General features: G+C 51.6%; 2 protein-coding genes across 2 annotated transcripts; both read right to left on the reverse strand.

The window, feature by feature from the left end:
* Positions 1-9,811: 9,811 nt before the first annotated feature.
* HD553DRAFT_86825 (putative chitin deacetylase) lies at positions 9,812-11,985 on the reverse strand. Its single transcript, XM_046184558.1, has 5 exons — positions 11,608-11,985; positions 11,283-11,526; positions 11,144-11,207; positions 10,982-11,080; positions 9,812-10,916 (listed from the first exon to the last, which is right to left on the reverse strand). The coding sequence occupies exons 1-5, from the start codon at positions 11,871-11,873 to the stop codon at positions 10,030-10,032; spliced, it is 1,560 nt and encodes a 519-aa protein (XP_046034481.1). The 5' UTR covers positions 11,874-11,985; the 3' UTR covers positions 9,812-10,029.
* A 621-nt stretch (positions 11,986-12,606) lies between these two features.
* Positions 12,607-13,856, reverse strand: HD553DRAFT_315939 (uncharacterized protein). The gene has a single exon (XM_046180547.1). It carries the CDS (start codon positions 13,506-13,508, stop codon positions 12,744-12,746), a length of 765 nt encoding a protein of 254 aa, XP_046034482.1. The 5' UTR covers positions 13,509-13,856; the 3' UTR covers positions 12,607-12,743.
* Between the last annotated feature and the right edge of the window lie 106 nt (positions 13,857-13,962).

Consider the following 13,962-nt stretch of genomic DNA (forward strand, 5'->3'; position numbering starts at 1 on the left):
CTCAGACTTCTTCTTGAGAAAGCTGAGGTTGACCTTCCGAGTGTGATCGTCGTAACAGGTAAGGAAGTAGAGGGATCCTCCGATGGAAGGGGTTCGAGCTGGTCCCCAGAGATCGACATGAATAGACTGGAGTGGTTTGCTGGCTCGGATGTTGGAAGCAGGAGCGGGAAGTCGAGATCCTTTTCCCTGGATGTGTTACGGACCGATCCCAGATACCAGGACCGGGATCGGGATCTCAACCATGATCTTGACCTTGATCATAATCTTGATCTTGACCATGATCTTGATCATGATCTTGACCTTGATCATGATCTTGACCTTGACCATAACCTAGACCTTGACCATAATCTTGATCTTGATCGGGATCATCATCGGGAATGTCCAACACATCAATATATATAGGCAACCAATTTACCCTCATTATATATTCCCTCCTTTGTATTTTCCATTCTTCTCTTCAAGAAGAATTATCATATGTTACACTCCTGACATACTTGCCACCTACCAACACTACACTATCCACCAACTCTCAGCAACGGTGCTCTCGTCAAGCACTTCACGGTTAGACATAAGGATTAGTCAACCAAGACTTCTAGCTGAGTTCTATCTGCCTTAGCACAATTTCTACTGACGCTTTGGTCCGCATAACAACAGTTCCTGTTACTGTCGGACACCTCCGTAACAGTATAATTCTTCTTCCAAGTTTGTGCTTAGGCAACGCACTCTTGGATTTCGCCTACTTCACTTCAACAAATACACAATACAACTTACATCAACATGTCTACTGCTTCTGGTAGCCGAGCTCCCACTCAAGGAGACAGGATTAATCAATTGGAAGAAACGATTGCAAGGTTGGAGGAACAAATGCGACAAGCCGCATCCCTCTCGCCACCTCCTGCTGTTCCTGCAGTGCGACACTCGGAACCCAAGATTGCTGCTCCAGAATACTTCTCTGGACAGCGCTCTAAGTTAACCACCTTCCTGACGCAAGTCGGCATGGTGATTGAGCTTCAACCAAACCGGTACCCTACGGAACGCTCTAAAGTTCTCTATGCGGCATCTTTCTTACGTGACACCGCTTTCTTGTGGTTTCAACCCAATATCACCAAGGAACCGGAACCAGAGATGATGCAGGACTTTAGGAAGTTTACAAAGGTACTCAAGGAAACCTTTGGAGATCCTGATGAGGAGGCTACTGCCGAAAGGAACCTCTTCGTCCTTCGTCAAAAAGGATCAGCCTCTTCTTACATCTCGGAATTCCAGCGCCATGCAACCCTTACCAACTGGGACGACCATGCATTGGCTGCGCAATTCTACAGAGGATTGAAAGAAGGAATCAAAGACGAGATTGCCAGAGTGGGACGTCCTCATGCTCTGAAGGAAACGATGGACACAGCTCTAAGGATTGACAATCGACTCTATGAACGGACCCTGGAACGTGGCAACCCTATGCCATACACCACTACCACTCAAACCAAATCATACGAGGTCAACAGGGATCGTTCCAGCTCAGTGCGAGCTAACAATCCTATCAGACAAGCTACGACCACTCAAACTACCTACACTCGTCAATCATACCAACCCAACAACAATCGCTCCTATCCCAACACGCGCTCATCTAGCAACTTGCCCATCAATCAGCAAGGCAAGCTGAAGTCAGATGAATACGCACGAAGGAAGGAGGAAAATCTCTGCCTATACTGTGGATCAAAGGATCACGCAGTTGCCAACTGTCCAGTCTCCAAGACTAAGACTGCCAATGCTCGAGGCGCCCAACGCGCTTATTATTCTCAAGCAAAAGAGCAGGCGGTCAGCAACAAGAACCACAGCGCCTAGCGTTGAGCCGCCCAAAGGCTAGGAATACTCCTCAGGAAAAGGTTACTGGACTCATTGACACTGTACAATATCGCAATCAACTCGCTTTGGATATCAAGTTACCGGAAACAAACCAACCACAAAAACAATTCTCAGCTCTCTTGGATTCTGGAGCTTCTATGTGTTTCATTGACTCTCAACTGGTTCAACAACTCAACCTGGCTATGGACAAGAAACCTGTACCTATGGCTCTTCAACTTATCGACGGAACAATCTCTTCTTTTGGCAAAATCACCCACACAGTTACTACGGCTGTGGAAATCAAGAACTTCAAAACCTGCAAGATTACTTTTGAGGTCACGCACCTTGGATCATTCCCAATCATCATAGGATATCCTTGGCTCTTCAAACACAACCCCAGCATTCACTGGATTAGCGGCACAGTTATGCCCACAACCATTTCTACCAAGGGCCTTATGGATAGGCACCTCTCACAGCTTGAGGAACAACACCCAAGCAGGTCTAGTCTGGACAGCTTGGATAGCGCAGACACGGATATCACCTCAGACGTCATCCTCTCTGCCAATGCAGCAGAATCTTCTGGACTCAAGGATCAAGACATTGTCCCCTTGGAGTACCACTCATTTGTGGACGTCTTCAGCAAGGCCAAAGCGGATACACTTCCACCGCACCGGCCATTTGATCACCACATCCCACTTGAAGAAGGAAAGCAACCTCCTTGGGGACCGGTGTACTCCCTCTCAGAAACTGAGTTGGGATCTTTGCGGGAATACCTGGATGAAAATCTACAGAAAGGATTCATCCGGCCTTCTGAATCACCTGCAGGCGCTCCTATCCTATTCGTCAAGAAAAAGGACGGAACACTGAGGCTATGCGTGGATTATCGAGGTATCAACAAGATAACCATCAAGAATCGATATCCACTCCCGCTCATCTCAGAACATCTGGATCGTCTTGGAAAAGCAAAGTACTTTACCAAGATTGATTTGCGAGGAGCTTACAACCTCCTGCGCATTGCAGACGGTGAAGAATGGAAGACAGCATTCAGAACACGCTATGGGCTGTTCGAATACCTTGTCATGCCATTTGGACTCACCAACGCACCAGCCTCTTTCCAGCACCTGATGAATCACATCTTCCGCAAGATGCTTGATCATTATGTGATCTGTTACTTGGACGACATCCTCATCTACTCAAACACTCTGGAAGAACACCAGCAACATGTCGTCTCTGTGCTACAAGCACTTCGGGAAGCTGGCTTATATGCCAAAGCGGAGAAATGTGAATTCCACCAAAGCCAAGTGGAATTCCTAGGTTTCATTGCCGGAACAAACGGAATCACTATGGATAGCAAGAAGGTTCAGAGTATTTTGGAATGGCCTACTCCTTCCAACCTCTTCGAAACACGCTCCTTCCTAGGATTCTGCAACTTCTACCGGCGTTTCATCCGCTCTTATTCCACCATTGCGCACCCTTTGACGCAACTCACCAGAAAGGACACACCATTTGTCTGGACAGACAAACATACTACGGCTTTCAACAAATTGAAAGAGTCCTTCAACTCTGCCACACTCTTGGCACATTTTGATCCTGGAAAACCACTTGTCCTGGAAACGGATGCTTCTGATTTTGCCATTGCTGGCATACTATCACAACTCTCCTCAGAAGATATCCTCAAGCCAATTGCCTTCTACTCTCGCAAGATGGTTCCTGCAGAACTCAACTACGAGATCCACGACAAGGAGATGCTTGCCATCATCTCCTGTTTCAAGGAGTGGAGACAATACATGGAAGGAACCTTCACAGAAGTTTTGACGGATCACCGGAGTTTGGAATACTTCACCACTACCAAACAACTCAACCGCAGACAAGCACGATGGTCCCAATTCCTTGCCGACTTCCACTTCACTATCAAGTACCGCCCTGGAACTCAAGGCACCAAACCAGACGCTCTTACAAGGAGGTCTGACCTTCATCCCATGACAAAAGGATCTTCTTTATCACCGGAGGCCAACCCTCAGAATCAACAGGCACTCCTGAAACCTGGACAGTTCCTATTCGGAACAGGAACATCCACTATACTACCCCATCAAAATTGGAGCAATATTGGGCAAGATCCAAAATACACCTGGTCCTCGTCGACGCGACTTCGCGCACCTTCACTTCACGACATGCCGACTGCTCGCCCCTCATCAACGAAACATCAAATATCATAGGGGAAGGAAAGGACTTAGTATACAGCATCTCAGAAGGAGGTCTGTGTATTTAGTTTATGCTAATAGCAGTTCCAAGCTAGGCGGGGACTTGACACGGCCCCCCACCTACAGGCATCAGTCACGCGCGCACAGGCATGAACCTGTGCTCGTCCCTTCGGCACCAATCAATATCAGTCCTACGGGTGTTGAATAATGGGACTGGGATGTCCTACCTTGAAGCAGGCCAGCAACAACAAGTATTGCTTGAGCTTCAAGGGTTTCTAGACCGAACCCCCACTTCCGCTGTGGGAGCCCGAGGCGACCATGTCCGGATGGTCAGCCCCGTCGGGGTGATCGGCAATCCTCCTCCTGAAGGAACAAGACTATACGACAAGGATCACAGAATATCAGCACAGTCATTACGCACATCACATTCAACATACCTGCCCTTGCTTGATGCAACAGTGGCAGGCAGCTTCTCCGGGCACGACAAGACACCTCCTATCGGCGTTTCGTCCCTTGAGGTCACACTGGGCACACCGGTATTGAGCGGGGACGCCATGGGTCTCAATCCAGAGAGCCCTTTGGTTCCTTCTAGCCTTCCTCTTGAGGGCCTGTCACCGGAATGCCAACATGCAATGAGACTCGCACCCACAACCACGCAACTCGGACGAACGGAAAGAAACTCACCTGAGCCCGAAGGGAAGCCCTAGCTCGGGCAGTCTCGTTGGCAAAGAATGCGATTTGGGTCACCTCTGCGGTGATGACCCGGTCCATATGTTCAACAAACTGCTTGAAAGACATGTTGTGGGGCATTGTTGCGATAGGTTTGTGTCGCTCTAGACATGAACTCAGTGCACGAACAGCTCGGGAAGCAGTTATATCTTGCACTGCGCGAGTCACGATGCTGCGCGCATCAGGGGCCACTCAGAAACAGAGCATCCCCAACATTTCCCAATACGGACAAGGAACAGCTACGCGCGGTCATCTGACAAGGCCGCAACCTGGTTAGTGTGCAGAGGGCTGCACACGGCTAAGCGGGGGATGCTGTTACGGACCGATCCCAGATACCAGGACCGGGATCGGGATCTCAACCATGATCTTGACCTTGATCATAATCTTGATCTTGACCATGATCTTGATCATGATCTTGACCTTGATCATGATCTTGACCTTGACCATAACCTAGACCTTGACCATAATCTTGATCTTGATCGGGATCATCATCGGGAATGTCCAACACATCAATATATATAGGCAACCAATTTACCCTCATTGTATATTCCCTCCTTTGTATTTTCCATTCTTCTCTTCAAGAAGAATTATCATATGTTACACTCCTGACATACTTGCCACCTACCAACACTACACTATCCACCAACTCTCAGCAACGGTGCTCTCGTCAAGCACTTCACGGTTAGACATAAGGATTAGTCAACCAAGACTTCTAGCTGAGTTCTATCTGCCTTAGCACAATTTCTACTGACGCTTTGGTCCGCATAACAACAGTTCCTGTTACTGTCGGACACCTCCGTAACAGGATGCAAGCTGAGCATTGGAAACCGTAGATATCTTTTCCGGCTTTGGCCCAATCCACAGTCTTGTCGAGTCTTCCTTCTTTGCCAAGCTGAACCACCGAGCGAACGTTGAGGTGGCCAAGTCTGCGGTGCCAGTGGTAGAGGATGTTGTCCTCTGTGACGTTATTGGTGGCCGTGATGAGTGCGGCCTTGTGTCGAATAGGAGTGCTTGCCGGATCGAGGACAAACAACCCATCTTGTCGTGTTGCTGTGATGACCGGTTTGCTGGGTCCATCTTCAGTAGTGTTGAGGATCGCTTTGTCTTTTGCAAAGGTCCAAGAGTGTCCGTCGGTGCTCTGTGCGGCACCAACACTCAGAAGGTTCCGTCCCAGTTCGGGTACGTGAAGAACATCGTGTAGTGTGATGTTTGGTAATTTGAGTTGTCCGCATTCTCTGGCGGTGATGTTGGCGCCGTTGCCTATGGTGATGTTTGCCTGGATGGGTAGTTGTTTGATTCCAGTGAGTAGGTTCCTGTCGTGGACCATGTGATGAGTAGCTCCAGAGTCTACGACGATGTCGAGTGCAGACGAGTGGGCCAGAAGGGCATTGTGATCGATGGTGATGCTTGCCATGAAAGCAGAGCCGGCGTTGATGCCATGATGTTGACTCCTGTTGCTTACGAGTGCGGCGATGTTGGCACTGTTGTTTGTGTACCTGTTGGCGTTGTTGCCGGTACTGAAGTTGGCGGGCTTGGTGAAACAGTTTGCTGTTGAGTGTCCATTCTTCTGATGGAACTCGCAGAAGGCATTCTCGTCAAAGGGAGATCGAGGAATGAACTTCTTCTTGTTTCCGGTGCCGCCGATGTTGTTGTTGTTGTTGTTCCGTGCTTGTTGACGGGCAGCGATGAGAGCCGTAGTCTCAATTCCTTCTTCCTGAACAATCCTCCTCCTGTACTCAGCTCGGACGGCGTCAATGACGTCCTGTGAGTGAAAGTCCTCCTTGAGATAATAGGTCTGAACGAGGGTTTCATAGGAAGAAGGAAGCGACATGAGGATGGCAAAGGCAAAGTCCTTGTCGTCCATCCGGGATCGGCCAGAGACGGTGATAGCGGAGTAGGCCGACTTGAGTTTTCCGGTATGGACAGTCGGATCTTCTCCTTCCGCGAGTTGGGATCGCCAGATGATTGCAAGAAGCTCAGCCCGCCTGGATCCCCTTGCGGCCGAGTAGGTTTCCTGAAGATGTTTAAGTAATCTTTCAGAAGCAGAAGGAAGCGTTGCTCTGTACTCATCGGTGTGAGCGGAGTCCCTTTGGACCAGAGCGTGCCAGGTTGAGAGGTGAGACGGGAGGTTGTGATGGACAAGCTGAGTGAGACTTCCGTCGATGATTCCGAAGGCCTTCTTGTCTTTCTTGATCCATTTCGCAAGTTCCTCGGCTGTAGCTGGAGTAGTGACCGTAGTAGTGGTAGTAGTTGGAGCGTTGTCCGTGCTGGCGGTGGCAGCCAAGGTAGAGATAGGTAGGGTATTAGGTCGAGGAATAGTTCCATCAACAATGTCGTCCAGATCCTTATCGATCAAAGTGTTTTGAATCGAGCGAGACCATTCCGCGTAATTGTCGGGACCCTCAAGGTAGGTACGCTTGGTAACCTTGAGAGTGTCGAGGTCGAGACTGTCGGCCATGATGAGACTAAGTCGATGTTGAAGAGGGTTGGTTGATGTAAACTAAGGTGATAGCCCGTTGAGCTCCGTTGGTAGAGCAGCCGACTCTTAATCTGTTGGATATCGAGTTGATCACCGCTGTATAGTTTGCATGAGGATAAAATATACAAGAGGGGATCAGGAAATCAGACCAGGATGGCCTGCTATATATATTAATCTGGGAAGGCCTACTTGCGACCAGAGTCGCAAGTTGTGACTGAACATGCGACCACAGTAGTCGCGACTTTGCGACTGTGGTCGCAACTTGCGACTGTGGTCGCAGATTGCTAAGCGGGAACAAAAGGAAAGGTGTGAAGAGTGGATGTGCTTTATTGTTCCATACGGTCTATTGTTCTGAGAACAATAGACGTGTTGGTGAACAATAGGATTCGACAAGAAGAAGGACGAAAAGGGACGTGCAGGTGACTTCAATGGGACTCCTCGCCGTGGAGAATGCGCACGCTGTGTACGGCACAAAAAAACCTGCCTCCCGGGTGGAGGGAACGCATGCAAACGGTGTTCTGCTGCAAAGGAACAATATATTATGCCTTGACTGTTTGGTGCCTTCAAGACTGTCTTACATCTATCTCCACGAGTCTATTCTCTGATCCTCATGGAGACCTCCTCGCTTGTGTATCGTATGCTTCTTATCCTGTAAAGACGAGCGGAATCGATCAATATTGGTGAATCGAGGTTGTGGGTAACAAATCCTGGAAGCCTTCTTAGTTGAGTGCGTATGAGCTGACAGATCAGGGTCCCGCTCCAAGCGAGCACTAACAATGCACATGAGGCTACGAGAAAAAGTGTTCGAAACCCTCAAACCCAGATCGAACACCGGCATGAAGCGATCGCTCAGCACACAAGGGAGTAGGCGACATGGGAAGATAGCCTTGAGGGGGAAGAATGGAGACAGACCATAGTGCCGGCACAGGGAGGAAGACCTGTCTGAATTACCTCCGCCTCGATATGAGGTAAAGAAGTCCAGGCTCGGAGCTGTTGATCAATGGGGGCAGGCATAGCCAAAGATAAGGAGAAAGCAGGAGGGAAACGAGATAATGGAAAGGGGGCAGTAGCTTCTTCAGGTCCATCGATCGCTTGTCATTCACTCCTTGGCAGGAGTACATTGTTTTTAGCTCTGAAATCCGAAGACATGGGGGATGAAACCTGACCAGGCTGTCAGCCGTAATTATACTTGTGGTAATTATGGTGTCATGATGAGCTTCAGGACTTGCCGTCGCCGTGAGACTCGCCGTGAGACCCCATCGTGCCATGGACAACTGTTCTCGCGCACGTGGCAAGACACGCGACTTCCGCGGGGATGTGAAAGGAGGTGAAACACGCTCTTTTAGGTGCCGCTCTCATGAAGGCGAATGAGCAAAGTATTAAATATACCGATGTCTAGGGTCGTTGCTACAAAGCCCAAGCTGAAGACTTCAGCAGAATTAATCTGTGAATCTATATCTACCAACATACTATTTCACTACCAAGGACATTTTACGGAATTGATGGCCGGCTATTCATCGTACGAAGGTGACATCGGGTTGACGCATAAGCAAAGCGCGACAGCGTTTCAGGGTCAGAGATCTGTAACTACCAGAAATGAAGACAGATCGCCTCACAGCGATGATACAGGGTCGACGGTCCAACAAAGCACAGAAACACCCGGTACCGTAACATCAGATACACCCACGGACTTGCCTTTTGACGCAACGGACAGTGTCCAGGCTTTCGGGCACCATGGCGTCTGGTCGGGCGCGAGCTTACAAGGCTCGTACGGAAGCGGAGACTCGACTAACAATAAACGGGGGGGAGACCTCTCGCAATTCAACGCTACTGGCTGTCTCGACCACTTGGAACTGAGCCACGTAGCCGGGCATCCAGAAACATCCTCCCATACTATTTATAGGCCGGAGAGGTCAGACAGCCACACATCCGGCATCGACCTACCCGCAGGTGTACCGATCAAGCGTTTGCCGATGGGCAAGAACGGCAGAACCCAAGCGTGTTACCATTGTTCTGAAAAACGAGTAAAGTGCTCTGGCTCCATACCATGCGTGCGCTGCTATCAGAAAGGTCTACGCTGCATCAGCAGAGATCCGGCTCCTACGGGAGGAACAATAAAGAAGTGTGATCAATGTCGTGATATTTGGAACAGTCGTTGCGACGTTCAAGAGGGAGATGAGGGAGATGAGAAATGCACGCAGTGCGGAGCAAACGAATGCACATGGAGACAAAGGGATGCACAACGACTGGCCCGACAGAAAGCGCCAAGGTATGTGAACAGAAGTGCCAGAAAAATAGCTCGACAGCAGAACGGAACCCCTCACGACCGGGATGCGTCAAATAGCTGAAGAAGCACTCGAGGGTCGGCAGTGGAAGGGTAGCTTCCGATAGTCTCAGCAATTCGAACGGTGTATCAGGGTCCGATTGTCATTGTTCTTGATCTAAATCCTGTTGCGATGTAGCCATTTCCCGTAGCCAAGAACTTGAGGAACCATCGTTTGACGATTTTGTTTCGGATCGATATGTCAGCCGATAAAGGCAGGCACATATGATCGAGCAGGAATAGAAATGGCGTGCAGCAAAAGAAAAGAGTCAAAGAATGTCCATCTGATCGGCCATGTGACGGCCTATTCACTCGTCAGGTTGACTGTCGATCCAGCCCGCAAGCAGACGAGAATAACAAACCAAAAAGGGGGGTATATAATATAGTTGTGTCTCGACGGCGATAGTACCGTTCTCCACGAAAGCTCTCAGCTCCAACGTCTCTCTTTCCGGACCAGCCGCTTAGAGCACCACCATGGCACCAAGGGCGACGGCGGCGAGAGCAGCAGCGCCAGTGTAACCAGGAGCGAATCCAGCAGCTCGAGAGGCGGCGTTCTGATTGTTTCCAGTGCTGGCCGAAGTGGCGGCGGCTCCGCCGGTAGTCTGACCGGTAGCGGCGGATCCTCCCGAGGTGGTGGTCGCAGCAGAGCCACCAGTTGCGGTCGAGTCTCCGCTAGCCGAAGGAGCGGCGGCAGATCCGGTGTTGTAGGCGACGGGGAACGAAGTGCCACCGGACTGCGCGGCAGGGTCGGCAATGACAGTGTCGTTGCTCGAAGTCTCGATGTACGACTCGGACTCGTCCCATCCGAGGCATTGCGAGAGCGACTTCAGGGTGTACGGGCTCGTCTCGTTCAGGGCCATGGGCAAGACGTAACCGACGGCGAGGTCGACGGTGGACTGGTACAAGTCGTGCTGCAAGACGATGAACCCAGTGTCGAGCTGTTCGGCCGTCTCCAAGATGGTGTTGAACCTGGCCAACGAGGTCTGACCGTTGGCACGACCTCCGGGAATGTTCCAGTCGTCCGTGTCGAAGATGACGCCGTTACCGGTGGTCCAAATGATCGGGGTCAGACCCATCTTGGCAGCGACGGCTCGGACACGGTCGTCGATGTCACCGTAAGGAGGCCTGAAAGTTCGGGGAGTGACACCGATCGTGTCCTTGATGACCTTCATCGTCCAACCGAGCTCGGCGACAATCTCGGCGTTGGTGAGGTTGGTCAAGTAAGGGTGGGACCAGGTGTGGACCGAGATCTGATGACCGGACATGTATTCGCTGATGACCATCTCGGGTCGGGACAAGACTCGGGAACCGACGACGAAGAAGGTGGTCTTCAGGTCGTTGGCGTTGACTGCCGTCGTAAGGGGTGATCGTCAGCCCCGTGCGTTTTGCGAACGATTTCAGACTCGGACTCACGGTAGTCGAGTAGCAAGGGAGTGTAAGGCGAAGGACCGTCGTCGTAACTCAGGCCCCAGTCGAGCTTGTCAGGGCAGACGGTGATGTCGGTCGATCGGGCTACAAGATGGTCGGAAATGAGCATACGCGTAACAATCACGCGTGTTCATGCCCGATACTCACTGCAGCCACCACAAGTCCACCAACAACGTTCCGTCTGGGCAGCAGCCTCGGGCGAGTTGTAACACTGCCGACCGGGGAAAGACCGAAAATGATCAGTCACTAATCGAGGATCAATACTGACCCATAACATTGAACTCACAGCTCCGGTAGTCTGACCGAAATCGGGCACGTCGCTGAGGTCCAACTCGCTCAACCACTGTTGAACCTGAGCCGAGTCCGTGGGCGGCTTGGCGTCGAGCGGGGGGTACTCGGCGACTACGGGGAACGAGGTCGGGATGGGAGGAGCGCCAGCAACACCGGTAGGCGAGGCTCCAGCGGAGTAGGTCGTGTCCAGGGGGACGGTCGTGGCGGGAGGCATGTTGGCCGTGATTGAGGCGAGGTCACTAGTATATCGGCGAAGAGTGGGTTGTTGGATCAGTGATTGGGTTCTTGATCCTTCGAGGTGATCAGAAACAGAAACTCACGGAACGCTGTATCCATCTGGCAAGTTGGTAGCCAGAGCAGTCACAGGCAGACCCTCGGTGTTGACAGTAACGGTCGGAGTAGCAGCCACGGGAGCAGCGACCGACTGGCTCGAGGGCAACAAGCTGGTCGCCGTGATCGAAGCCTGACCGGCCGAAGCGACGGCTGACGAAGCCGAGCTGGCGACGGCCTGAGCGTTGACGTTGACCTGGCTCCCGAGCAGGGCTACGAGAGCAGAGAGGAGAAAAGTGGTCGTCCTGGGCGACATGTCGATGAAAGTTCTAACGAGAGTGGAAGAGTAGTGGTTTGGTCGGGTTGTTGGGGAAATATACTTTTTTTCCTCGTCTCTTATTGTCCTTGATCAGAGACCGCTCCGCGTTCCGGTTGATGGGATTCGAGAAGCTGTTGCTGATGCGTTCGACGACGGGCGAAAAGAACTCGTATGAAACCTCTTTAAACACTGAGATGTGTGTCTACGGGTTTGAAAGGGCTCCTAGTAGGGATGATCGTTCAGGGAAAGCCAAGAGAGGGGGATGTAGAAATCCGAATGTCTCCTTTGTCGTGTCGTGTCCGTGTTTGGGAGTCGATGTGTGACGCGAGTCGGTCGTAGGCAGACGAGTAAGTGGGTATGACAAGTAGAGTGAAAAGTCGAGTGGTGGTAGCTATTAGCAGTAGGTCGTAGCAGTAGCAGTAGGTGGTGGTCGTCGAAAGTGGCAAAGAGTCCTGGGAGGTACAAATATCGTGGATGCTGGATGCTTGGATAATATGATTGTCGAGGCAAAACTCGTTCCGCGATGCCGTGGTACCCGTGGTATTTGTGTACACAGCCCGCAACTGGGCGCGTGCTTCTCTCCCTCTCCTCCCTCTCTCTCATTGTGCTCCGGGCACGCGCGATCATTCCTCGGATCAAAACAAAATGAATGAGGTGGGCGGCGCAGGAGGGACAGCGACAAAAGCGAGAGAGGGTTCACCACCCCCGAGCGCCCATGCCTCTGGCGTTTCCCCGTGATTACCTCGCTTACAACCATCGGTCTTGGCAGGTGAATTGATGAGTTTCACTTGGCCCACCGGTACTTATCAACAAAAGGAAAGGGGGTTGTTTCCCGGGTATGACGTGTTAAACAAAGTATCAAACTAACTACACCGAGGCCTTCCACTTCAACCCCCACTCTCCCTTCTGATGCGTCACATCCTCGATCACCTTGCCATCCCATCCAACGCCCTTGACCTCCCTCGTCTCGCTCTTCAACAGCTCGATCGCCTCGGTCTCCCATTCCAGCGGGAACATCCTCGAGCGTTTGGCCGCTAGATGCGGGAAACCAAAGTGCACGAGCAGCCGGGCGGAACGGCGGACGAGTTCGCGGTTGAATGCGTTGGCCATCCCTAGAGCTTGGGCGGACGGCGGTGGAGATGTCGACATCGATGCTGTTGTCGATATAGACTCTATCTCATTCTCTCTCGACGTAATGGGGACCAGCTCCGGCAACCCTCCTGCCAGCGGACCCTCCCGAGTCCTCGGCCTCCCCGTAGTCTCGTCGAAGACCCTCCCCTGAACGTCACTACAAAGAACGACCCTCCCTTCCTTCCCGCTCCCCTTGCCCTCGTTCAACATCTCCCGCCATACCAGCCCGATCACGGCCGAAGCCCTGGGTTCGTTCTTGCAGCGTTGAGAGCAGTGTTTCTTTGCGTTTTCCGGGTTGGGGTTCGGGTCGGAAGGACGGGCGGCGTGGGAGGTATGCCGACCGCAAGAATGACAGTAGAACGGAGTGGGTCGCGTGGTCGTGGACGAAGAGATGTTGGGGTTGGTCTTGGTGGATTTCGAAGCCGAATGAGGCATAATGCAGGGAGGAAGTAGTGTGATTGCGGTACGTCGACGTCGAATGCAGGACAAGGCGAGGGGCATCAAGTCAATTTCAAAAGAAACGAACTGGCTGGATATGGCTTGACTGAGCGACTCTTATTAACGAGATGTGTCTATCACCTTTCGCCCATCGCCATCGCCATGGATTTGCAGGCCTTGCGGATTGAAGGTAGAAATGCTCCGACGCTCAGATCGACGATCGGGCGCGCGAAAGAAGTGACGAATCGTGAGCGGGATCCGGTCGGTTGCGGCGTTGCGACAGGGTGAGCTAGGGTTCAAGCGTGGAACAATCCGAAAAAAGAGGAGAACGCTCAGGTCTCAGTATCAGAGAGTCGCCTAGTTATCAATTTGTGACTATGTGATAATGCTCACCGTAATCGTTCAAAGCACTACCTTTTCTTTGCGTGTCCGGCACTGGTTGGCCTTCCCATTTGCTGCCGTTTGTTATGAATGTGGAAGCAGGAGGGCGACGCGCATCTGGCCACGACGAAGGCAA

This window comes from Filobasidium floriforme (assembly GCF_021052385.1).
Source record: "Filobasidium floriforme strain CBS 6241 chromosome Unknown HD553scaffold_19, whole genome shotgun sequence".
NCBI lineage: Eukaryota > Fungi > Basidiomycota > Tremellomycetes > Filobasidiales > Filobasidiaceae > Filobasidium > Filobasidium floriforme.

What these genes read in the sequence shown, in the direction of transcription:
- HD553DRAFT_315939 (XM_046180547.1), bottom strand. Translation starts at nt 13,508, where the DNA reads ATGCCCCTCGCCTTGTCCTGCATTCGACGTCGACGTACCGCAATCACA.
- HD553DRAFT_86825 (XM_046184558.1), bottom strand. Translation starts at nt 11,873, where the DNA reads ATGTCGCCCAGGACGACCACTTTTCTCCTCTCTGCTCTCGTAGCCCTG. An exon ending in CCAGATGGATACAGCGTTCC is followed by an intron (nt 11,527 to 11,607) that starts GTGAGTTTCTGT and finishes CCGATATACTAG; the next exon opens with TGACCTCGCCTCAATCACGG. An exon ending in TCGGTCAGACTACCGGAGCT is followed by an intron (nt 11,208 to 11,282) that starts GTGAGTTCAATG and finishes CCCGGTCGGCAG; the next exon opens with TGTTACAACTCGCCCGAGGC.